The sequence below is a fragment of the Ovis aries genome, chromosome 11 (genome assembly GCF_016772045.2).
Source record: "Ovis aries strain OAR_USU_Benz2616 breed Rambouillet chromosome 11, ARS-UI_Ramb_v3.0, whole genome shotgun sequence".
Classification (NCBI taxonomy): domain Eukaryota; kingdom Metazoa; phylum Chordata; class Mammalia; order Artiodactyla; family Bovidae; genus Ovis; species Ovis aries.
In genome coordinates, this window is record NC_056064.1 from 41,152,476 (window position 1) to 41,180,198 (window position 27,723).

Consider the following 27,723-nt stretch of genomic DNA (forward strand, 5'->3'; position numbering starts at 1 on the left):
AATACCATTGAAATGCATGAACATATGTTATCATTCTTATGAGTGTGTCTGTGCCTTTTTAAGATGTTTCTAATTTATATTATTTACTTTCTGTACTGGACTTCCCCAGTGACACTAGTAATAAAGAACCTGCCTGCCTGCCAATGCAGGAGACATGAGAGATCCCTGGGGAGAGAAAATTCCCTTGAAAAAGGCACCCAAACCCACTCCAGTATTCCTGCCTGGAGAATCCCATGAACAGAGGCACCTGCCAGCCTACAGTACATGGGATCGCAGAGAGTCAGACACGACTGAAGCGACTTAACATGCCTGCACGCACTTTCTTTACTAAACTCACTCTTAGATTGTGCTTTTATTTACTTCAGATTTTATCTTCAACCATAAAATCTCTATAAAGGAAGGAAAGACCACAGCTCTTAGTCTTCTTGCCTGGAGAATTCCATGGACAGAGTAGCCTGACAGGCTACAGTCCATGGGGTTGCAAAGAGTCGGACACAACTGAGCAACTATCACTCACTTAGTTACGGGAATTAAAATCATATGGAAGAGTACTCAGATTCTTGTTCAGCCACTCACTAGTCTTATTGGGAGAATGTACAGAACATACTTTTCATATATATTATGTTATCATTTTTTATTTTTAACTTATTTCTATTTAATTATAGTTGATTTACAATGTTGTGTTAATTTTCCACTACTTTCTTTCATATTATGTCCACTTATGTATTTTTAATTATTTATTTATTTTTTTTACTTTACAATGTTGTATTGGTTCTGCCACACATCAACATGAATCCGCCACGGGCATACGCGTGTTCCCCATCCTGAACCACTTATGTATTAATCTACAAGTGTTTTCTTTCTCTTCCCCCCACTTTTACGGGTCAGCCAGTCTATAAGCAGATGGCTTTGAAAAAACACAATTGTTATATTTTCAAGAACATCACAGAAAAACAAATCTATTCATCACTAGAGAATTGGTTTTTCCCTTACTTGTTCCATGATAATCTAAGGTTTTGTCTCTTTTGTTTAACATTGTATGCCTGCATGGGTGCATGCTAAGTTGCTTCAGTCATGTCCAACTCTTTGCAATCTTATGGACTATAGCCCAACAGGTTCCTCTGTAAATACGATTCTCCAGGCAAGAATACTGGAGAGGGTTGTCATGCCCTCCTCCAGGGGATCATCCCAATTCAGGGATGAAACCTATGTCTCTTAAGTCTCCTGCATTGGCAGGCGGATTCTTTACCGCTAGCACCCCTGGTAATCACCTGTATGCCTCACTTTTTGTTTTTTTTTTGCTGTAACTACTGAATTCATTTTTTAAAACATAAATTTATTTAATTGAAGCCTAATTACAATATTGTATTGGTTTTGCCTGACTTAACACAAATTAACAATAAACTTCCAAGTCTTCAAGAGATGGGAATACCAGACCACCTTATCTGTCTCCTGAGGAACTTGTATGCAGGTCAAGAGACAACAATTAGAATCGAACATGGAATAACAGACTGGTTCAAAATTGGTAAAGGAGTGCGTCAAGGCTTATATTGTCACCATGTTTATTTAACTTATATGCAGAGTACGTCATGTGAAATGCCAGGCTGGATGAGGCACAAGCTGGAATCAAGATTGCCAGGAGACATTTCAATAACCTCAGATATGTAGATGACACCACCCTTATGGCAGAAAGCGAAGAGGAACTGAAGAGCTTCTTGATGAAGGTGGAAGAGGAGAGTGAAAATATGGCTTAAAACTCAACATTCAAAAAACTGAGATCATTGCATCCAGTTCCACCGCTAATGGCATACAAATCGGGAAACAATGAAAACAGTGACCAATTTTATTTTCTTGGGCTCCAAAATCACTGCACATGGTGACTGCAGCCATAAAATTAAAAGACGCTTGCTCCTTGGAAGAAAAGCTATGACCAACCTAGATAGCATATTAAGAAGCAAATGCTGACAAAGTTCCCTATAGTCAAAGCTATGGTTTTTCCCATAGTCATGTTTCGATGTGACAGTTGGACCATAAAGAAGGCTGAGTGCCAAAGAATTCATGTTTTGAACTGTGGTGTTGAGAATCCCTTGGACTGCAAAGAGATAAAGCCAGTCAATGCTAAGGGAAATAAACCCTGAATTTTCATTGGATGAACTGATGCTGAAGCTGAAGCTCCGATATTTTTGCTACCTGATGCAAAGACCTGACTCATTGGAAAATACCCTGATGCTGGGAGAGAGAGAAGGCAGGAGGGGGAGGGGATGACAGAGGATGAGATGGGTGGATGGCATCACCGTCTCAATGGACATGAGCTTGAGGAAGCTCCAGGATAAGGTGAAGGACAGGAAGCCTCATGTGCTGCAGTCCATGGGTTGCCAAGAATTGGATACAGCAGAGAGACTGAACAGCAACAAAGTCAAGGTATTGGAAGGTATGAGAACTTGTACCACATCCAAGGAGAACAGTAGAGTTTTGTTCTTCCCTCAATGACTAAAGAATACACAGGTAATAATTGCACTTGATTCTGCAAAATCTAATTGATCATAATATATAAACATGCAATACTTTAACTTTCACCAGTCCTTAGCCCCACAGAAGTTTTTACACCAGGTAGAAAATTTTAAGTACCATAAATAACACTTTTGCTCTTCAAAGGCAGTGGAAAGAGAAAATAGTTACAGTGAACAATCAACAGTACACATGGGCACGACATATTTATTTTGGGGAAAAGTGGCCTCACAGTGATGTTCGTTGGCTGTTTACAAGTGGTGAAAGCCCTGACTGGATTGAGCTTGGGAGAAGCAAGACTGGAACATAAGGAGACTTGGAGAATAATTATTTACATAGAGATGGGTTGAGGACAGAAAGTATTTCCCACCTGTGTCCCACATCAATGATCTTCAGAGTGTTCATGATAGAGAAGTCACCAGACAACTACAAATTTGGAACAGCTCATCCCATCTCTGTCTTCGGGTGCATCAATATTTGCACAAGGGAGCATGAACAAAGCTTCCACTGGCAGTGATAGAGGACTTGTGTGAACCCAATAGCTTAGGCTCCCTCTCACCATGGCTGCCCCTGCTCTGTGTGCTGCCAGTCAGAAGCAGAGAATGTTGCTGAGCACCGACAGGCTAGCGTCATAACTCATTCACCACGCCACACAAAGGCAAGTTATCCTCTCAGACTAGTAGGAAAAGAGACAGGTTCTCCTTTCTAGGACTGCATGTTCTAAACATGGGTTTGTCATCCCTATCAGCTGTACTGTTGGCTAGAGTAGTATTGGCATAGGATTCTGAATAGCATCAATTTGGACCAAGAGACCCACTTTTTGAAGAACAAGACCAACAACAGGCACACAAACATGAGAGCTACCTGTTCTACCATACATCACATGACAGAGATGACTGGCCCCATGGACAATTGGAGTGGTCTTGCAAATGTGGAGCAAAGAACCAACTTAGAGGTGACAACACATGGTTTTGATATCGTGTCTTCTGGATGTACTGTATATCTTGACCCAAACACCATTACCTGATTCCTCTTAGGTAGTACCAAATATATCCACAGAGGTAGTACACATGGTTTCTGAAAGTGATGTAGGAGTGAATCCTCTCAACTGAACTCAAGGTAACATTCTTGGGAATCTGTGCTTCCCATCCAGGATTGAAGGCTTTAACACTGTTAAAATCACATCTCTTTGAAGGAATATCAGTTCAGTTCCGTTCAGTCACTCAGTCGTGTTCATCATCTGATCAGTTTGCATTCCTCATGTAGGTAGACCAGTGGGAAGCTCTTTGAACTCCATCAAGCTGATTCACAAGTTTTTTTTAAGAGAGATTTGTAACAAATTCTGGTGGAGCATACTAGTTGTCAGCAAAGTCTAAGGAGTTATTTTTTGTCCTCAGTAGCAAGTCAGTTAACATAAGGTGTTGTGTGGGGACAGGGGTTCTTTACAGTTACTAATTGCTGAGGGATGGTTATCAAGAAGAGGTAGAGTAGGGACAAATAGTCTGAACGTAATTTCCTTGGCATATCTTAGGATGTGTCCATGCCCAGCAACTGTACATAAACAAAGACAACAACTACAGCTTAGTCACTGAGGTTCAAGCATCGGTTTCCTTGGGATGTAAAGGTAAACACCTGTGAGCAGGAACAGAAGACTCTATCCTTGAAGAGTGTGTTCATTATTAGCTAAAGCATACTACACAATCTACTTAATGAGCTAATAATTGATTCTGAGAGCTAACATGATACTCATAATGGATATATATATATATATATATATATATATATATATATATACACATTTGGCAACTGGTTTGAAATGTTTCCCAGTTTTATCAGGGTCATCTGAGTGGAGAATCGTTGCCACATTGTTTTTCAAATGAAAATCAGCACCAAAACTGGAACAGAGGCAAAGCTGAATCCTATTTTCAAACAGCATCCCTTCCTTACTGCTTCATTGCTATTTTCTAGTTAGGCTAATGACCTCTGGTGAGACATCCCCACTTGCATATACTTTCTTCTATAATTTGTGACAAGCGGGTTAGATAGGAGAATAACTAAGGTATGTTTGAATTTGTAAATTTACATATTCTGACAAATGTGGGATCTCAGCCACAATTTCTTAAAGCTTTTAGGCTTCATTTTCTCTCTTTTAGATATATATGCTAGAGTATGACTGCCGTGTAACGGGAAAACATACAGTTAATAGCAGTAGAAATTATAAAATGATAGTGTAGAAAGGATAAAATGATAATGTAGTTCCAGTGGCAGAAAGAAGGAAAACAATTAAAATGTGTATGGAACCACAAAGTAGCCAGTGCAACAGTGATAAGGAAGAACAAAGCTGGAAGCATCATTTCCTTGATTCCAATCAGTATTACAAAGCTATACCAACAAAACAGTATGGATTGGAAAAAACCGGCACCTAGATCAGTGGAATAGAATAAAGAGGCCAGAAATAAGTCCACACATTCTATGGCCTACTAATTTATTACAAAGGAGCCGAGAAGATGTTAATGCAATAAGGAAATTGCAATCTTTTAAATAAACTGTGGCGGGAAAACTGGACAGCCCTGTGCAAAAGAATGAAGCTGGACTCCTCAAACTCAAATGGACTCTTCCTGAGGGATATCTCCCCGTTTACGACCATGCGGATGGGCCTTGAGGACAGTAAGCCAAATGAAATGATCTAGAGAGAGACAAATACCATGTGATCTCACTTATATATGGAATCTTAAATTTTTTTCTAAAACTGACCTCATAGATAGAACAGATCAATGGTAGCCAGAAGTGGGAGGTGGGGTGGGTGAAATAGGCAAAATGGATTAAATGGATTAAAAACTTGAACTTAACCTGGGCTAACAAAACTCCTGGAAGAGAAAATAGCTAGTGAGCTGCTTGACATTGGTCTCAGGGTAGACTTTTTGGATTTGACACCAAAAGTAAAGGCAACAGATCTAAAAGTGGGTCTAATTAAAGAGTTTATGCCTGGAAAAGGAAACTATCAACCAAATGAAAGGAAAACCTGTTGAACTGAGAGAAAATATTTTCAAATCATGTTTCATAAAGGGTTGATATTCAATGCGTAACTCAATTACTCACATCACTCATAACTCACATGACTCCATAGCAAAAATGAAACAATCTCATTTAAAATGGGCAGAGGTTCTAAAGAGATACTTTTCCAAAGAAGACATGCAAATGGCCATCAGATACATGAAAAAGTGTTTAATATCACTAATCCACAGGAATGCAAGTCAAAACCACAATGAGATATCAGTTCATACTGGTTTTAGCATGGCTATCATAAAAAGGTGACATACAGAGTTTTAATGAGAATATGAAAAAAGGGAACCTCTTTCCCTGTTAGTTGAAATGTGAGTTGGTACAGCCACTATGAAAAACGGTATGGGGTATGGAGATTCCTCAAAAATTAAAAATGGGAAATGGGGAAAATAGAATATGATCTAAATATTCTACTTCTTGGCATTTATCTAAAGAAAACAAAAACACTGACTCAAAAAGATTGATGCAGCCACATGTTCATGATAGCACTGTTTACACAAGCCAAGACATGGAAACAACCAAAGTGTCTGTCAATGGATGAATGGATAAAGAAAACATGGGACGTCTTATATAATGGAATGTTATTCAATGATGAATAGAGGGATATCTTTCCATTTACGACAATGTGAATGGACCTTGAGGACATTAAGCCAAATGAAATAAGCTAGAGAGAGACAATTACCATGTGATCTCACTTATACATGGAATCTTAAAAAAAATTTTTGCAAAACTGAGCTCACAGATAGAGCATATCAATGGTAGCCAGAGGTAGGTGGTGGGGTGGGTGAAATAGGTAAATGGGATCACAAGGTACAGGCTTCCACTTATAAAATAAACGCATGGGGAATGTAACGTACAGCATAATGACCAGAGTTAATAATACTGAAATGTTTGAAAGTTGCTAGAAAAGTAGATTTTAAAAGCTCTCATGCAAGAAAAAAGACTTTGTAACTATCAATTGTGACAGATGTTAACGTTAATGAGACTTCCTACAGTGATAATTCTGCAACATCTACAAATATCAAATTATTATGTGGAACACCTATAAACAATATAACGCCATGTCAATTACAGCTCAGTTTAAAACAAACAACCAAGGATAGATACATACTGGTAGAGTTCAGAAGTCTCATAGCCGGAGAGTACATGACACTGCTGTAGTGAAATATTGAAACACCTTCATTGTTTCCACCGCTGTTGGTTGTATGCTTTCCCTATGGCATGGCAGTTACACTCTTACATGTGTACCTGAAAGAGAGGGCAGGAAAAACTCTAAGAAATTATGGCCGACACATTTCACATCTATTGAAATCTATAAATCCATCAATTACCCATCCTATCTGCCTCTTTGTCACAAATTATAAAAGCAAGCAAGTGCAAGTAGCGATGTGTCACCAGAGGTGACTGAGCCAGCTAAGAATAGTTACGGGCACTAATGCATTGACGTTGCCTGAAAACAGGGCACAGCTTTCGCCTGCATCCCAGCTTTGGTGCTGAAAAGTTAGTGAAGAACAGCCTGTCAACACCTTCTACCTAAATGTACCCAATGAAGCTGGGAAACATTTTAGGTCGTCACTACTGATTGGAAAGACATGTATATACATGTTTCAATGCCATTCTCCCAAATCATCCCACCCTCTCACTCTCCCACAGAGTCCAAAAGACTGTTCTATACATCTGTGTCTCTTTTGCTGTGTTGCATACAGGGTTATCGTTACCATCTTTCTAAATTCCATATATATGCGTTAGTATACTGTATTGGTGTTTCTCTTTCTGGCTTAGTTCACGCTGCATAATAGGCTCCAGTTTCATCCACCTCATTAGAACTGATTCAAATGTGTTCTTTTTAATGGCTGCGTAATATTCCATTGTGTATATGTACCACAGCTTTCTTATCCATTCATCTGCTGATGGACATCTAGGTTGCTTCCAAGTCCTGGCACAGAGACGACCCAGAAGGATGGTATGGGGAGGGAGGTGGGAGGGGGATTCAGGATGGGGAACACGTGTATACCTGTGGCAGATTCATGCTGAAGTATGGCAAAACCAATACAATATTGTAAGGTAAAAACCTCCAATTAAAATAAATAAATTTATATTTCAAAAAAATTTAAAAAAAAGAAAGTCATGTATATAGATACACATGATTATCTTGAATCTCAGACTTTGTCTGAGAGCAGACTTGGACTTTAGCAGGCTTCATTCATCACAGAATGCATCAGCATCCAGCAAGTCTCAACCTAAGCACAGTCAAAGGAACAAAGGAAAGGTGACTGTTCTGACCCTGGCCAAGGCAGGAGGAACTATCCCATGACCTGATGCCACATCAGGTCACATGCCAGAGATGCTGCTGTGATGATTCCTTATTCTTTTTCACTTCTGGAAATGGTTCTTAAGTACTAGTAATAATTAAAAAGAAGATCAAACACTAATTTAAATAGGCCTCAAAACGCTAAAGAAATCATTTCCTCTTGGATAATTTCCCACTGACTACAAAAATGCCATACACAAGGAAAGTCTTGCTTATTGGTCCCAACACTGAGGGTCCAGTGTATAAAAAGCCTCAGAACAGAAGTAGTCATCAGAATCTGAGAAACTCACTTCTGAACAGGAGTCCACACTCCACCACTGACAACATGACTCACTCCTGCTGCTCCCCGTGCTGCCAGCCCACCTGCTGTGAGTCCAGCTGCTGTCGGCCTTGCTGCCCCCCAACTTGCTATCAGACTAGTGAACACACCTGCTGTAGGACCACCTGCTCCAAACCTACCTGTGTGACCACCTGCTGTCAGCCCACCTGCGGTGGGTCCAGCTGCTGCCAGCCTTGCTGTCGCCCTATCAGCTGTCAGACCACGTGCTGCAGGACCACCTGCCTCAAGCCTGTTTGTGCGACCACCTGCTGCCAGCCCACCTGCTGTGAGTCCAGCTGCTGTCAGCCCTCCTGCCCCCAAACTTGCTGTCAAATCACTGAAACCACCTGCTGCAAACCTACTTGTGTGACCAGCTGCTGTCAGCCCACCTGCTGTGGATCCAGCAGCTGTGGACAACCCTGCGGTGGTTCTAACTGCTGTCAGCCAGCTTCCTGTGCACCCGTGTACTGCCATAGAACCTGCTACCACCCCACATGCTGCTGCCTGCCTGGGTGCCAAGCCCAGAGCTGTGGGTCCAGCTGCTGCCAGCCTTGCAGCCGCCCTGTCTGCTGTCAGACCACCTGCTGTCGGACCACCCGCTGCCGCCCTAGCTGTGTGTCCAGCTGCTGCCAGCCTTCCTGCTGCTGATCACCTGGCCAAGCATCCACTGTCCCTATACAGCACCTTCTATTAATTGACTTGCTACCTGGGGACAAAACAAAATCACTGCCTAGACTTTGCTGACAACTGACATGCTCGACCAGAATTTCAGTTACTCATCTCCTTGCTTAAGAGCTTGTGAAGTAGCTTGACGGAGTGCAGGGGGCTTCCTCCAATTGTCTTCCTCTGGTGTAGGAGGACCATGTGCCACCTTCCTGCATCTGTGATAAGGAAGTATTTCTTGGTTTTGACTCTGAAAATAGGATTGACCATCTAGTTCTTCTGAGTAGCTTCAGAAAACCAGATCTCAGAATGTTTCTATAGGTTTATATAGCCTATCATAATCTTTATAATCATATTTTCTCTTTTGCTACCCTCATAGTTCTTGTATCATGCTTTCTCCTTTTACAATCACTTGGAGATTTACCTGTATGTTTCTCAATAAATGTGAGAATTTCTCACACAATTCTTCTGTATGTGTTTGATTTATTGCACCACATTCCTCATTTAGAGATTTATATGTTATATGTCTTATCCAATATGACCATCCTATTAGCCCCCTTCCTAATTATTATCTCATTATTTTAAAAACCCATTTCATTGTGTAGTGTGATTTACCTAATAATAAACAGACTCATCCAGGATGAAGTCTTCTGTTCCTGCTCAAGGACACTTGCATTTACATCCCGAGGAAGGATGAATAGATGTCTGAACCTCAGTGACTATGTCCTTGGCGAGCTAGACTTGCTGTTGTTGTTCATGTGGTTATCTATTGCTGGGCCTGGACACACCATGAGATACTCCAAGGAAATTATGTGCAGACTATTTCTCCCTGCCCTCTATCTTTTCACGATAATGACCCCTCAGCAATTAGTAACTCCTCTCTCTGCCCACTGGTCTATCTAGATGAGGAGTCCAAAATGACCAGGTGACAGTTTAAACATAGACTTTATTCCCTAAAACATGTGACTTTCATAGTATTAAAACCTTCAGTCCAGGAGAGTGTAGATCCATGGGGAGGGGAAGAACAGATTCCCGTGTATGTTACCCTGAGTTAAAGTGAGAGGGTTCACTGCTACTTCACTTTCTCAAACCACGTATACTACCTTTGTGGATATACACGGTACTACCTGTATGGGAACCACATAGTGGCCATTAGGTTAAAATATGTACCATATTGAGAAACAACATATCAACCTCGCGTGCTGTCATCTCTAAGTTGGTTCTTTACTGCACATCTACAAGACCATTCTAATTTTCCATGGGTCAGCCATCTCTTGATGAAACTGAAAGAGGCTTAATACTCTTGGCTTAAAACTCAACATTCAGAAAACTAAGATCATGGCATCTGGTCACATCACTTCATGGCAAATAGATGGGGAAACAATGGAAACATTGAGAGACTATTTTGGGGGGCTCCAATATCACTGTAGATGGTGACTGTAGCCGTGAAATTAAAAGAGGCTTGCTCCTTGAAAGAAAAGGTATGACCAACCTAGACAGCCTATTAAAAAGCAGAGAATTTGCAATTTCTTAAGGAATCTCCACACTGTTCTCCATAGTGGCTGTACTAGAGTGCATTCCCACCAACAGTGTAGGAGGGTTCCCTTTTCTCCACACCCTCTCCAGCATTCATTGCTTGCAGACTTTAGGATCGCAGCCATTCTGACTGGTGTGAAGTGGTACCTCATTGTGGGTTTGATTTGCATTTCTCTAATAATGAGTGATGTTGAGCATCTTTTCATGTGTTTGTTAGCCATCCGTATGTCTTCTTTGGAGACATGCCTATTTAGTTCTCTGGCCCATTTTTTGATTGGGTCGTTTATTTTTCTGGCATTGAGCTGCATAAGCTGCTTGTATATTTTTGAGATTAGTTCTTTGTCAGTTGCTTCACTTGCTATTATTTTCTCCCATTCTGAAGGCTGTCTTTTCACCTTGGTTATAGTTTCCTTTGTTGTGCAGAACACACCGAGGAAACCAGAATTGAAAGAGACACATGTACCCCACTGTTCATCGCAGCACTGTTTGTAATAGCCGGTACATGGAAACAATCTAGATGTCCATCAGCAGATGAATGGATAAGAAAGCTGTGGTACATATACACAATGGAGTATTACTCAGCTGTTAAAAAGAATACATTTGAATCAGTTTTAATGAGGTGGATGAAACTGGAGCCGATTATACAGAGTGAAGTAAGCCAGAAAGAAAAACACCAGTACAGTATACTAACACATATATATGGAATTTAGAAAGATGGCAGTGATGACCCTATATGCGAGACAGCAAAAGAGACACAGATGTGTAGAGCGAACTTTTGGATTCTGAGGGAGAGGGAGAGGGTGGGATGATTTGGGAGAATGGCATTGAAACATGTATACTGTCATGTAAGAAACGAATCGCCAGTCTATGTCTGATGCAGGATACAGGATGCTTGGGGCTGGTACATGGGGATGACCCAGAGAGATGTTATGGGGAGGGAGGTAGGAGGGGGTTCATGTTTGGGAACGCATGTACACCCGTGGTGGATTCATGGCAATGTATGGCAAAACCAATACAGTATTGTAAAGTAAAATAAAGTAAAAAAAAAAAAAAAAGAAGAAGAAGAAAAAAGCAGAGAATTCCTTTGCCTAAAAGGTCCATCTAGTCAAAGCTATGGTTTTTCCAGTAGTCATGGGTGGATGTGAGAATTGGACTATAAAGCTGAGCACCAAAGAATTGATGCTTTTGAACTGTGGTGTTGAAGAAGACTCTTGAGAGTCCCTTGGACTGCAAGGAGATCCAACCAATCCATCCTAAAGGAAATCAGTCCTGACTATTCATTGAAAGGACTGATGTTGAAGCTGAAACTCCAATACTTTGGCCACCTGATGTGAAGAAATGACTCATTTGAAAAGACCCTGAAGCTGGGAAAGATTGAAAGCAGCAGAAGGGGATGACAGAGGATGAGGTGGTTGGATGGCATCAATGGACATGAGTTGAGTAAGCTCCAGGAGTTGGTGATGGACAGGGAAGCCTGGTGTGCTGCAGTCCATGGGGTCGCAAAGAGTCGGACATGACTGAGTGACTGAACTGAACTGAACAAGACGATTCTGATTTTCCATGGGCCGGCCATCTCTGTCATGTGATGTATGGCAGAACAAGTAGATCACATGTTCATTTGCCTCTTGTTGATCTTGTTCATCAGAAAGTGGGTCAGTGGGTCCAAAGTTGGACTATTCCGAATCCTATGACAATGTTACTATAAGCTGGTGGGCAGTACTGCTGATAAGGACAACAAATCCATGTTTACAACATGGAATCTTGGTAAAGAAGAATTGCTGTCTTTTCCATGCACATGTAACCTAAGAGGAAAACTAGCCTGCCTTCAAGTTCGACGGCTAGGCTTCCTGAGGGATGTTATTCTCTGCTTCTGACTAACAGCATGTACAGCAGGGCCAGCCATGGTCAGAGCCAGCTTGTGCTGTTGGTCCACACACATCTCCCACGCCTGCCACCATGGATACTCCGTTTATGCTGTCTTGTATAAGAATCGATGCACCTAAAGACAGAGATGGGATAAGAGATCCCAAACTTGTAGCTGTCCGGTGTCTCCTTCGTGGTAAACACTCTGGAGGTCATTGATGTGGGACACAAAGGGGAAACACTTTCTGCCCTCACAACTACCTCCATCTAAATAATTCTCCAAATCCCTGTACTTTCCACTCTTGCTCCTCCATTGGCTCAATCCAAACAGTCAGTCCTTTTACCACATGCAGATAGGCAAAGAACATCATTTCCTCAGGGCACATTTTCTCCAAAATATATATATATATATATACATATTTATAATGAACATGTGTACTGACTCACTGTTCACTGTGAGTATTTTCTCTTTCCACTACCCTTGGACAGCAAAAGTGTTATCTGTCATAATCAAAGTTCTCCATTTGGCTTAAAAGCTTCTACTGAAGTTAACAGTTGATGAAATTTAAGATATTGAATGCTCATATATTATGATCAATTTGATTTTGTAGGAATCAAATGGAATTGGGTTGGTAATTATTTTAAATATTATTTTTAATTAGGGGATAATTACAATATTGCAATGGTTTCTACCATATATCAACATGAATCAACCGTAGGTATATATATGAAGGAGGAAACAGACAGAACAGGCTCCATCTTGAAAGCAGGACTCCATCTTGGGCCAGACTGTGGACTTTGAGCTATATGCCCCGTATCTATAGAAATGACATGTCAACTGGAAAACCAGACCCCCTGGATGGAAGAGCCCCAGGGCTCGTACCTAGACTCTCCATCACCTAAAATACCCTAATTATCTGTGTTACTGAATATGCCAGGCTTCCTGCTGCTGAAAATCTCACCAAAGAACCACCATCTCACAAATCAACCTTGCTGTTCCTCGGACAAATTCTTTTCCAAACAATGCTGAAAGCCAGAAGTCCATTACCAATTTCTTTTCTTATTCATCTGCCTATATAGAAGCTCATGAATCAGCTTGATGGAATGTAGGGGACTTCACCCTGATTCTCCCCTTCCTATCCATGTGGGTCATGTGCCAGCTTCCTGCATCATTATATTGGAGCATCTTGGCTTTGACTTTGAAATCTAGATCTTCACCTTCTCTCTACACGTATTTTTGGGGAAAAATCCTCATGACTTTTTCTTTAGTTTCTGATACTTATCTTCATAATAGTCTTCATAATCATGTATCTTTTCAATATACTGATTATTTTTGTATCTAACTTTCTTCTTTTTCATAATCACTTTGAGTTGTCTCTCTAGATGCAGGGAATTTTACCTGGGTTTCTAAATAAATCTTGTGCCACTATTCATCCCATACTGTGTTTTTGGTTATGATACAGCATCTGAAGAAAGAAACAGCAACTTACCCCAGCAGTCTTGCCTGGGAAATCCCATAGACAGAGGAGCCTGGAGGGTTATAGTCCAAGGAGTCGCAAAAGGGTCATACATGACTTGGCTACTAAACAACAGCAGAATTTATGATGCAAGGCTGAGCTCATACAATCCCCCACGAATTATTTTTTCCATTTCTCATGTGAGAAAACCTCCAACTTGATAAACTATCTCAAAGTGAATGGATGTCACTATTATCAGGTTAAGAAATAGAACTTAAGCCCACCCCTTTCAAATATAACTCTCAATAGCACAGAATCGGTCACTTTCCTTTTATATTACGATTGTCACGCTCATCCATGTCATTTTCGGGTAGTTCATTCATTCTCCTTGCTGTATAGTCTTCCAGTGATTAAATATGACACATTTTCCTTATTTGCTGTTGATATATATGTGGATTGGTTGCAGTGGGGATAATAAAAGTAATGTTGTTATGAACTGGTCCTCTGGTGCACATAGATAAACATTTCTGTTGGATAAATATCTACAAGTAGAACTGCTTGGTCAAAGTGTTTATACTGTTCTCTGTAGAGGTCTTTCCCACTTTTATTATATTTCTTCTTTTAGTTACTCGATAGTTTATGCTATTATAGAGTACAACTTAAAATTTTAATTTCTCAGTATTTCTGACATATATAAAAGTAATTAATTTATGTATGTTGATATTATAACCAAACTTCCTAATTATTTCTAAATGTTTACCAATCGATGGGCTTAAAAAATCTTTTTTACATACATAGTCATAACAACTGCAGTTGACAGGATTTCCCCTCTGAAGTTGAGCTTACAGACATAAATAGGACTAGAACCAATTTATACAAAGACACTTTAGAGAGAAAATGTGATATCAAGACTAGCAGAATTTCCTCAAGCTTGCAGGGGATTTGAAAAATAAATGTGTGTTTCTTCAGTGGGGATGGGACAGCTGGCTATGGAAGGTCAGAGTCAGGAGAGGCACACATACAAGGTTTGGCAGTGCACAGGCACAAGGGGCCCTGCTCCTGAGTCTTCCAGCCCCTTAGGAAAGACCACGTGTTTGACATGAGTGCATGGGGTACTATTCAACAGTTTGTTGTTCCTAATACTTATTTTGATTCTTTGCTCTCACAAAAGGAACTTTAGTTGCTGTTTGACTTTCCCTTTAGATACTCCTGCACAGAGAAATGACGGGTCTAATAGACTGTCCAAACTATAGTCATTACAGTTATGATTGTGACTAATGCGTGTGTGTGTGCACGTCTGCTCAGTTGTGTCCAGCTCTCTGCAGCCCCATGGACTACAGCCTTCTAGCTCCTCTGCCCATGGCATTTTCCAGGCAAGAACCCTGGAGTAGACTGCCATTTTCTTCTCCACGGGATCTTCCTGACTCAGGGACTGTCTCCTGCATTGGCAAGCGGGTTTTTTACTAGTTGAGCCACCAGGGAAGCCCAATTGTGATGAATAAATTGGCATTAGTCCATGGAATGGATAAAATTATTATGCCTCAAGAGGGATACATGAATCAGAGCAGATTTCTGAGTTTGCAAGAATCAGTTCAGAGACTTCTTTAGAGCATAATATATTTTGCAGGAAGTTACTTAATTCTTTCTACACTGTCATCACATTCTTAAGCCAAAGAACCATTTTCTTTAGATGATATTCTTTCTCACGCTGGATGCTTACAAACGTTTGATGAAGATGAATGCATGAGTGGCTGGACAACACCTAAGCCAAAAAAAACAAAAAAACAAAAAAACAACCCTCTGCATTCTAAATTGCAGCTATAAAATGCTTCTGCCCCCAAAACCATTATATATGTATATATATCATATATCTATAGTTTGCAGTTTGAGACAGTTGAAAAAGTAAAGATGTTAAACTAGTTTAACTAAAAATATTTTTGTATGTCTTTTGATAAATATATAAATAATATTACATATAAATATATATTTACTTACAAGATTTTTATATATTTGTATTTTTGTTGCAAAACACTAATTATAGAATTTTTTATAGAATTTTGTGGTCATAATGTTTATGCTATTGGATAACCTAAATATATTAATGTAATGCAAATATTTACAGACCTAATGAAGAAGTAGACAAGTATATGGTAATAGTTGAGGGCATTAACAGTCCACTCGAGGACATTAATTTCACCACTGGACAGATCATCCAGACCAAAAAATAAACAGGGGAATATTGGCTTAAATGACACCATATATAAATCCATCTTGACAGACATATATAGAATACTGCTTTCAAGGGCAACATAATACATATTCTTCTCAAACACACATTTTACATTCTTCAGGATAGATTATATGTTGGCTCACTAAACAAACTCATAGTAAGTTAAAAAAGATTGAAAGTATATAAAGTATACTTTGAAACCACAGTAGTATCCAACATTAGAAAGAAAACTGGAAATTCACAATGTGGAGATTCAATAAAATGCAACTGAACAACTAATGAATCAAAGAAGAAACCAAAAGAGAAATTTTAAAATACCTTGAGACAAATGATAATGGAATTACAGCATACCAAAACGTATGGGGTGCAGAAACAGAAGTTCTAAAAGATAAGCTCATAGCAATGAATGCTTGAGAAACAAAAAAATTTCAAATAAACTGCCTAAGTTTACACTCAAGGAACTAGATAAAGAAGAACAAAGGAAGTCCCAAGTGAGCAGAAGCAAGGAAATAAAGATCATAGTGGAAATAAATGAAACAGAGACTAAAAAGGGGAAAAAAATAAGAGAGAAGATCAACAAAACTAAAAGCTGTTTTTATTTTAAAAAGGTAAGCAACTTAAAATTTTAGCTAGACTCACTAAGAAAAAGAGAAGCCTCAAATTTAATATCAGAAATGAAAGAACATTGCAAACTACAGTGTAAACACCGTAAACTATAATACATTGGTGAAAGAAATTGAAGAAAATACAAACAAATTTTTTGCTCAGGGATTAGAATAAGTAATATTGTTCAAATATCCTTACTACCTAAAGTAATTTACAGATTCAGTGCAATCCCTATTAAAAGTCTAATGGCATTTTTACAAAAATAAGAAAAAAAAATTATAATATGTGTATGGAAGCATAGAAAACTCAGATAACCAAAGCAATCTTTTTTTTTCTTTTTAAAATTTTTAATATGAATTTATTTTTAATATAAATTTATTTATTTTAATTGGAGGTTAATTACTTTACAATATTGTATTGGTTTTGCCATACATCAACATGAATCCACCACAGGTATACACACTTTCCCAATCCGGAACCACCCCCCCTCGTCCCTCCCCGAACCATCCCTCTAGGTCAAACAAAGCTGGAGACATAATGCTTGCTGATAGCAAAGTGTGTTACAAAACTATAGTAAATAACACTGTATGGTTCGGCATAAAAACGCACATACATCATGGAACAAAATAGAGAGCCCAGACATAAACCCATACATTCTACAGCCAATTAATCTATAGCAAAGGAGCCAGGAATATACAATGGTGAAAATACACTCTTATCAACACATGGTGTTGAAAAAACTGACAGCCACTTACAAAAGAATAAAACTGAGCTACTCTCTTACACCATACACAGAAATTAACTCAAAATGGACTTCCCTGGTGGTCTGGTGGTTAAGAATCCACCAGGGTTTGATCCCTGGTCTGGGAAGATTCCACGTGCCTCAGAGCAAATACGCTCACCTGCCACATCTACTGGAGCCCCGCACTCTCGAGTCTGTGCTCTGCAGAAAGATGCCACCACAGCGAGAAGCCTGCACACCTCAACTAGAGAGTAGCTCCCACTTACCCCAACTAGAGACGGTCTGCACACAGCAATGAAGACCAACACAGGCAAAAAGACAAGAAAACTCAAAATGGATTAAACCTGAATCTGAAACCATCAAATTTCTGGAGGAAACAGAGACCTTAACATTGCTCTTGGTGCTTAAAAAAAAAAAATAGACACTAAACACAAAGGTGAAAATAAAGTGGGACTACATCAAACCAAAGAGCGGGAATTCCCTGGTGGTCCACTGAGTGTGACTCTGTGCTTTCACAGCTGGGGACCTGGGTTGAATCCCTGGTCCAGGAATTAAGATCCCACAAGCCACATGGTATGGCAAAAAGAAAAAAGCTTCCACACAGTAAAGTGAACAGGAAACAAAATGAAAAGGCAGCCTACTGATTGGGGGAAAATACTTGCAAATCATATACATGATAGGATTGATATTAAAATATATAAAGAACTCACTTGACCCAATAACAAAAAAACAAAACAAACACAATCTTATTGAAAAAATGGGCAGACGTTCAGAATAGACATTTTTTTTTCTTATAAGACATACAGATGGCCAACAGGTACTAGAAAGGTGCTCAGCATTACTAAGCATCAGGGAAATACAAATTAAAACCATGATGAGTTACCACCTCATAGTTTTGCATGACTATAATGAGAAGGACGAGCTACATCAAGTCTTGGTAAGAATGTGGAGAAAATAAGAACATTTGTGGGCTGTTTGTAGGAGCATAAATTGGTACAGTCACTATGAGAAATACTATGCCTGTTCCTCAAAAATGGAAAGAAGAACTACCATCCAATCCAGCAATTCCACTTCTGGGTATTTATCTGAAGAAAACAAAACACTAACTGGGAACAATATAAGCACCCACATGTTCATTGCAGCATTATTTACGATAGGCAAGATATGGAAACAACCAAAGTGTCCATCAGTGGATGAATGAAGAAAATATGTTATGTATTATGCAATGGAATACAATTCAGCAGGAAAATATGAGCTGCTTTCCCATTTGTGACAATATAAATGGACCCAGAAGACTTTATGCTAAGTGAAACAAGTCAGACAGAAAGACAAATACTATATAATCTCACTTATATTTGGAATGCAAAAGAAACCCAAAAATCTAAACCCTGAGCTCACAGATGGAGAGAACACATTAATGGTAGGCAGAGTTGGAGTGGGGTGGTGGAGGGTGGGCAAAATGGGTAAAGGGGGTCAAAAGCACAAGCTTCCAGTTATAAATACACTCATGAGGAAGGTAATGCACAGCATCGTGACTATAGTTAATAATACTCTCTTACATATTTGAAAGTTGCTAAGAGAGTAAATATTAAAAGCTCTCATCACTCCAAAACATTTGGAACTGAAGTTGGTGATGGAGTTTAACTAGGCTTACTGCGGTAATTGTGCAATACATAAAAATATCAAGTCATTATGTTCACACTTAAAATTAATATAATGTATTATGAAGTTATACCTAAATTTATAAAAACAAGAGAGACACATGCCAGTACAATTCAGAAAGCTCACAATAGACAGGAGAGCACATAACACTGCTGGTAGTGAAATGCTGAAACACTGTTTTATTCTTTTTAATATTGTTGACTATATTCTTTCCCTCTGTGTGAAAGTAGCTTAGGCATGTCCGACTCTTTGCCACCCATAGACTCTACAGTCCATGGAATTCTCTAGGCCAGAATACTGGAGTGGGTAGCCTAATGCTTCTTCAGTGGATCTTCCTGACCCAGGAATCGAACTAGGGTCTCCTGCATTGCAGGTGGATTCTTTACCAACTGAGCTATCAGGGAAGCCCATATTCTTTCCCTATGACATGAAATTACACTCCTACATTTGTAACTAGAGGAGAGAGAGGGAGAGAATAGCACAGGAAAAAAGTTAAGAAATTATGTCTCACACATTCAGCATCTGTTAAAATATGTAAATTGTCAAATTCAAATATACCTTGGCTATCATTGTATTTGACTCAATTTTTAAAAATCTGTGTATAAGTGGGAGGTCTCACCTCAGATCACTGACCCAGCTACAAAATGCTGCTGCTGCTAAGTTGCTTCAGTCGTGCCCGACTCTGTGCAACCCCATAGATGGCAGCCCACCAGGCTCCCCCGTCCCTGGCATTCTCCAGGCAAGAACACTGGAGTGGGTTGCTATTTCCTTCTCCAATGCATGGAAGTGAAAAGTGAAAGCGAAGTTGCTACAAGTCGAATTGCTTCGTGAAAGTATTTATACTGACCTCTGTAGAGGTCTTCCCATTTTATTTCTAAGTGTTTCATACTTTATGATATTTTAGGGTACAACTTAAAATGCTAATTTTTCAGTGTCTCTAACATGTGTGTGCATATGTGTGTTTTCTACATATGTGAAATGTGTGTGCATATATGTGTTTTCATATGTATGTGTATGTGTGTTTTCATATGTAAGGGTATGTGTGTCTCACTCTTTGTGACCCCATAGACTGCAGCCCACCAGGGACTTCTATCCATGGAATTCTCCAGGCACAAACACTGGGGTGGATTGCCATCTTCTTCTCCAGGGGATCTTCCAGACCCAGGGACCGATCCTGGGTCTTCTGCATTGCAGGCAGATTCTTTACCATCTGGGCTGCTGGGAAAGTCCTGTTTCTGACATGTAAAACAGCAATTAGTTCATATATTATAACCAAACTTCCTCATTACTTCCAATAGTTTATCAATAGATGGGTTTTCTTTTTAATTTTGCATGCATAGTCATTGTCAACTACAGCTGATGGCTTGACCCTTCTAAAGTCTAACTTATAAGACGCAAGTAGGACTAGAACCAATTTATACAAAAGAACTTATAGAGAAATTGTGATATCAAGACTAGCAGAATTTCCTCTTGCCTGGAAAGGATTTGAAAAATGAACGTGTGTTTTTGAAATGGGGTTGGAGTGGTCAGCCATGGGATTTCAGTCGGCAGAGGCACACAATCAAGGGTGGCAGTGCAACCAAGACTGCACAGGGGAGGGGGCCCTGCACCTGGGTCTTCCCGCCCTTATCAAAGACTACATAATCGACCTGAGTGCATTAGATGCCACTCAGCATTCTGTTATTCCATTTACTTCTTCTGATTGCTCACAAAATGACCTGCTGATTATTATTTAACTTTACGTGTAGGTATTCACGCACAGAGAAATAACTGATCAAATGAACTATGAAAACTATAGTTCCTGCAATTATAATTGTGATCAATAAATGTGCATAAAATAATGGGATAGATAAATTGTTATGCCTCAGGAGAGGGGTTCAACCTTTGTATGTAAATAAGAACAGATTTCTGAGTCTACAAAAATAATTTTGGACCCTGTGTATTTGTCAAAATAATAGCAATCAACTTGAAAGCACTTGGGGAGAGAGCTACATTTTGCCCAGGTGAATGAATGTCATAATTTGATGGCACCATGTAATATTTTAATGTTACGCCTTTAGAGTGCTTGTGGATTTCAGAGAAGGACGGCAATGCCAGCAATCAATGTTAGTTACAGCGTTTGAGCAAGACAGAGAATGTTGGGACTTCACAGAGACTCAGTAATGGAAGAAACCCTTATAGTCTCCTGCTAGAATTAACTCACAGAAGCTGCAAATCAGAGACACAATACCCCTACTGCCAACTGGTTGTTTAGTTGAGATATCTTGTCTCCATAGTAGCCCATTCCTTTTCAGACATCTCCTCTCAACAGTGATTATGTTAACATCTATCCCCATTCCCCTCCCAGCCTGGTCTCCTGAATCTTTTGCTCATTGGGATCACTTGTTAGACAGCCAGAGTGGCATTACTGAGCAGTTACTGAGCAGTACTCTCCCGGTAGAAGATATGCACACTGAAAAATCACATTTGTTTCACACTAACCGCTGGCATATACTTTCCCACCTCCCAGGGTGCATTTTGGACAATGCCCAGCATTTCCCTACTGACTGCAGATGTTCATTTTTCCCTGAGGGCCCAGTCACTAAACTTTCCAACTAGATCTATAGTGTTAAGATTAAGTCTAAATATTTTCTCTAAATATTCTAAATGTACTGGATTATGGTTTAGTGGAATGAAATACCATTGAAATGCATGAACATATGTTATCATTCTTATGAGTGTGTCTGTGCCTTTTTAAGATGTTTCTAATTTATATTATCTACTTTCTGTACTGGACTTCCCGGTGACACTAGTGATAAAGAACCTGCCTGCCTGCCAATGCAGGAGACATGAGAGATCCCTGGGAGAGAAAATTCCCTTGAAAAAGGCACCCAAACCCACTCCAGTATTCCTGCCTGGAGAATCCCATGAACAGAGGCACCTGCCAGCCTACAGTACATGGGATCACAGAGAGTCAGACACGACTGAAGCGACTTAACATGCCTGCACGCACTTTCTTTACTAAACTCACTCTTAGATTGTGCTTTTATTTACTTCAGATTTTATCTTCAACCATAAAATCTCTATAAAGGAAGGAAAGACCACAGCTCTTAGTCTTCTTGCCTGGAGAATTCCATGGACAGAGGAGCCTGACAGGCTACAGTCCATGGGGTTGCAAAGAGTCGGACACAACTGAGCAACTATCACTCACTTAGTTACGGGAATTAAAATCATATGGAAGAGTACTCAGATTCTTGTTCAGCCACTCACTAGCCTTATTGGGAGAATGTACAGAACATACTTTTCATATATATTATGTTATCATTTTCATTTTTAACTTATTTCTATTTAATTATAGTTGATTTACAATGTTGTGTTAATTTTCCACTACTTTCTTTCATATTATGTCCACTTATGTATTTTTTAATTATTTATTTATTTTTTTACTTTACAATGTTGTATTGGTTCTGCCACACATCAACATGAATCCGCCACAGGCATACGCGTGTTCGCCATCCTGAACCACTTATGTATTAATCTACAAGTGTTTTCTTTCTCTTCCCCCCACTTTTACGGGTCAGCCAGTCTATAAGCAGATGGCTTTGAAAAAACACAATTGTTATATTTTCAAGAACATCACAGAAAAACAAATCTATTCATCACTAGAAAATTGGTTTTTCCCTTACTTGTTTCATGAAAATCTAAGGTTTTGTCTCTTTTGTTTAACACTGTATGCCTGCGTGGGTGCATGCTAAGTTGCTTCAGTCGTGTCCAACTCTTTGCAACCTTATGGACTAAATAGCCCAACAGGTTCCTGTGTAAATAGGATTCTCCAGACAAGAATACTGGAGAGGGTTGCCATGCCCTCCTCCAGGGGATCTTCCCAATTCAGGGATGAAACCTATGTCTCTTAAGTCTCCTGCATTGGCAGGCAGATTCTTTACCACTAGCACCCCTGGGAAGCACCTATATGCTTGACTTATTTTTTTTTTTTTGCTGTAACTACTGAATTCATTCTTTAAAATATAAATTTATTTAATTGGAGGCTAATTATAATATTGTACTGGTTTTGCCTGACTTAACACAAATTAGCAATAAACTTCCAAGTTTTCAAGAGATGGGAATACCAGACCACCATATCTGTCTCCTGAGCAACCTGTAGCAGGCCAAGAGACAACAATTAGAATCGAACATGGAATAACAGACTGGTTCAAAATTGGTAAAGGAGTGCGTCAAGGCTGTATGTTGTCACCATGTTTATTTAACTTATATGCAGAGTACGTCATGTGAAATGCCAGGCTGGATGAAGCACAAGCTGGAATCAAGATTGCCAGGAGACATATCAATAACCTCAGATATGTAGATGACACCACCCTTATGGCAGAAAGCGAAGAGGAACTAAAGAGCTTCTTGTTGAAAGTGAAAGAGGAGAGTGAAAATATGGCTTAAAACTCAACATTCGAAAAACTAAGATCATTGCATCCAGTCCCACTGCTAATGGCATACAGATGGGGAAACAATGAAAACAGTGACCAATTTTATTTTCTTGGGCTCCAAAATCACTGCACATGGTGACTGCAGCCATAAAATTAAAAGACGCTTGCTCCTTGGAAGAAAAGCTATGACCAACCTGGATAGCATATTAAGAAGCAGAGACATTACTTTGCTGACAAAGTTCCCTATAGTCAAAGCTATGGTTTTTCCCATAGTCATGTTTCGATGTGAGAGTTGGACCATAAAGAAGGCTGAGTGCCAAAGAATTGATGCTTTTGAACTGTGGTGTTGAAAATCCCTTGGACTGCAAAGAGACAAAGCCAGTCAATCGTAAAGGAAATAAACCCTGAATTTTCATTGGAAGAACTGATGCTGAAGCTGAAGCTCCAATATTTTTTCTACCTGATGCAAAGACCTGACTAATTGGAAAATACCATGATGCTGGGAGAGATAGAAGGCAGGAGGGGGAGGGGATGACAGAGGATGAGATGGGTGGATGGCATCACCGGCTCAATGGACATGAGCTTGAGGAAGCTCCAGGATAAGGTGAAGGACAGGAAGCCTCATGTGCTGCAGTCCATGGGCTGCAAAGAATTGGATACAGCAGAGAGACTGAACAGAAACAACGTCAAGGTATTGGAAGGTAAGAGAACTTGTACCACATCCAAGGAGAACAGTAGAGTTTTGTGCTGCCCTCAATGACTAAAGAGTACACAGGTAATAACTGCATTTGATTCTTGCAAAATCTAATTGATCATAATATATAAACATGCAATACCTTAACTTTCACCAGTCCTTAGCCCCACAGAAGTTTTATACCAGGTGGAGAATTTTGCGTACTACAGATAACACTTTTGCTCTTCAAAGGCAGTGGAAAGAGAAAATAGTTACAGTGAACAATCAACAGTACACATGGGCACGACATATTTATTTTGGGGAAAAGTGGCCTCACAGTGATGTTCGTTGGCTGTTTACAAGTGGTGAAAGCCCTGACTGGATTGAGCTTGGGAGAAGCAAGACTGGAACATAAGGAGACTTGGAGAATAATTATTTATATAGAGATGGGTTGAGGACAGAAAGTATTTCCCACTTGTGTCCCACATCATGATCTTCAGAGTGTTCATGATAGAGAAGTCACCAGACAACTACAAATTTGGAACAGCTCATCCCATCTCTGTCTTCGGGTGCATCAATATTTGCACAAGGGAGCATGAACAAAGCTTCCACTGGCAGTGATAGAGGACTTGTGTGAACCCAATAGCTTAGGCTCCCTCTCACCATGGCTGCCCCTGCTCTGTGTGCTGCCAGTCAGAAGCAGAGAATGTTGCTGAGCACCGACGGGCTAGCGTCATAACTCATTCACCACGCCACACAAAGGCAAGTTATCCTCTCAGACTAGTAGGAAAAGAGACAGGTTCTCCTTTCTAGGACTGCATGTTCTAAACATGGGTTTGTCATCCCTATCAGCTGTACTGTTGGCTAGAGTAGTATTGTCATAGGATTCTGAATAGCATCAATTTGGACCAAGAGACCCACTTTTTGAAGAACAAGACCAACAACAGGCACACAAACATGACAGCTACCTGTTCTACCATACATCACATGACAGAGATGACTGGCCCCATGGACAATTGGAGTGGTCTTGCAAATGTGGTGCAAAGAACCAACTTAGAGGTGACAACACATGGTTTTGATATCGTGTCTTCTGGATGTAGTGTATATCTTGACCCAAAGACCATTACCTGATTCCTCTTAGGTAGTACCAAATATATCCACAGAGGTAGTACACATGGTTTCAGAAAGTGATGTAGGAGTGAATCCTCTCAACTGAACTCAAGGTAACATTCTTGGGAATCTGTGCTTCCCATCCAGGATTGAAGGCTTTAACACTGTGAAAGTCACATCTCTTTGAAGGAATATCAGTTCAGTTCCGTTCAGTCACTCAGTCGTGTTCATCATCTGATCAGTTTGCATTCCTCATGTAGGTAGACCAGTGGGAAGCTCTTTGAACTCCATCAAGCTGATTCACAAGTTTTTTTTAAGAGAGATTTGTAACAAATTCTGGTGGAGCATCCTAGTTGTCAGCAAAGTCTAAGGAGTTATTTTTTGTCCTCAGTAGCAAGTCAGTTAACATAAGGTGTTGTGTGGGGACAGGGGTTCTTTTACAGTTACTAATTGCTGAGGGATGGTTATCAAGAAGAGGTAGAGAGTAGGGACAAATAGTCTGAACGTAATTTCCTTGGCATATCTTAGGATGTGTCCATGCCCAGCAACTGTACATAAACAAAGACAACAACTACAGCTTAGTCACTGAGGTTCAAGCATCGGTTTCCTTGGGATGTAAAGGTAAACACCTGTGAGCAGGAACAGAAGACTGTATCCTTGAAGAGTGTGTTCATTATTAGCTAAAGCATACTACACAATCTACTTAATGAGCTAATAATTGATTCTGAGAGCTAACATGATACTCATAATGGATAATGCATATAGTATGTAGTATGTACTTAAGCCTCTATATCAGGAATGCCATGTAAAAATCAAACACAATGTAGGAAGATTATGGCAAAGAATTTATTGAGAAACACACAGGCAAGACTACTGCCTCTAGGAAGACAATTCCAAGGTACCATAAAAGGAAAACGCAGGTCACAAGGGACATGGGAATATTGATAGAGAAACGTATGATTATGTTAATTATGATAAGCTGCAGAAACCTAATGAAACATTATGAGGACTTGTTTTCCTAAGCTACTTAGAAGTACAACATGGTCAGTCCTATTTTCAGAACCAAAACCGAAACATAATTCCTTATCAAAGATGCCTGGCACATGATGCTCTTACACCAGAGAAAGACAGCTGGGGGAAACCCTCTGCACTCTATCAAGCTGATTTATAAGCTTTTAAAGAGGCAGATGGGTTAACAAATTCTGGTAGAGCATACCAGTTGTCAGCAAAGTCTAAGAAATCATTTTTTGTCCCCAAGTAGCAACTCAGTTGCTATAAAGTGTTGCGAGGAGACAGGGGTTCTTTGGTGAGGTGATCAGCAACAGGAAGGCCGACAGCAGGTAGACACACAGCTGGGGCGGCAGCAGGTGGTCTGACAGCACACAGGGCGGCTGCAAGGCTGGCAGCAGCTGGACCCACATTCCTGGGCATGGCACCCAGGCAGGCAGCAGCACGTGGGGTGGTAGCAGATTCTGTGGCAGTACACAGGGGCACAGTACACAGGCTGGCAGCAAGGCTGGCTGCAGCTGGACCCACTGAAGGTTTGTCCACAGCTGCTGGACCCACAGCAGGTGGGCTGACAGCAGGTGGTCACACAAGTAGGCTTGTGGCAGGTGGTTCTACAGCAGGTGGTTTCACTAGTTTGATAGCAAGTTGGAGGGCATGAGGGCTGGCAGCAGATGGACTCACAGCAGGTGGGCTGACAGCAGGGTTTGCTGCAACAGGTGGGCTGGCAGCAGCTGGGCACACAGGTAGGTTTGTAGCAGGTGGTCCTGCAGCAGGTGGTTTGACAGCACGTGGGGGGGCAGCAGGGCTGGCAGCAGCTGGACTCACAGCAAGTGGTCCTGCAGCAGGGGGGCTGACAGCGCGGGGAGCAGCACGAGTGGGTCATTGTGTCAGTGGTGGAGGGTGGACTCCGGCTCAGAGATGAGTTTCTCAGATTCTGAGGGCTCCTCCTGTTCTGGGCTTTTATATCCTGGACCCCCAATGTTGGGACCAATAAGCAGGACTTTCCTGGTTGTTACTTATGTTATTGTTGTATTTTTGGATAATTGTCATGGAGGAAGTTGCTTTCTTAGTGTTTTATAGAGAGGCCTCTGTAAATCAGTGTTTGATCTTTTCCTTAATTGGGTCTAGTATTTAAGAATCTTTCCTAGAAATGAAAAGATCAGGAATCATCACCAGCAGCATTTCTCGTCATGTGGCATCATCTGGTCATGGGGTAGTTCCTGCTGGCTCTGTGAAGGGCAGAACTGTTCTCTTTTCACAGCTTTGTTCCTTTGGCTCTACTTAGATTGAGACGTGCCTCGAAAGGGTCGGGATGCTGATGCATTCTGTGATGAATGAAGCGTGCTTGAGTTCAAGCCTGATCTCTGACAAAGTCAGAGGTAAGAGTTCCACATGTGTATATATATATATATATGTATATATATATATATATATACACATTTGGCAACTGGTTTGAAATGTTTCCCAGTTTTATCAGGGTCATCTGAGTGGAGGATGGTTGCCACATTGTTTTTCAAATGAAAATCAGCACCAAAACTGGAACAGAGGCAAAGCTGA

The 27,723-nt window shown here is 40.3% G+C and overlaps 2 protein-coding genes across 2 annotated transcripts in view; one reads left to right on the forward strand and one right to left on the reverse strand.

Moving 5' to 3' along the window:
- LOC114116996 (keratin-associated protein 10-4-like) overlaps positions 1-27,049 on the reverse strand; it is a 46,114-nt gene extending 19,065 nt beyond the window's left edge. Inside the window, exon 1 of the mRNA XM_060395914.1 lies at positions 26,509-27,049. Coding sequence (XP_060251897.1) covers positions 26,509-27,049 — 541 coding nt within the window. The remainder of the gene's footprint in view (positions 1-26,508) is intronic.
- Positions 8,155-9,319, forward strand: LOC114116850 (keratin-associated protein 9-2-like). The gene has a single exon (XM_042255944.2). The coding sequence runs from the start codon at positions 8,208-8,210 to the stop codon at positions 8,847-8,849; it is 642 nt and encodes a 213-aa protein (XP_042111878.1). The 5' UTR covers positions 8,155-8,207; the 3' UTR covers positions 8,850-9,319.
- Positions 27,050-27,723: the final 674 nt, after the last annotated feature.

Excerpts from the sequence above, each read along its gene's own strand:
- LOC114116850 (XM_042255944.2), top strand. The coding sequence starts at position 8,208 with ATGACTCACTCCTGCTGCTCCCCGTGCTGCCAGCCCACCTGCTGTGAG.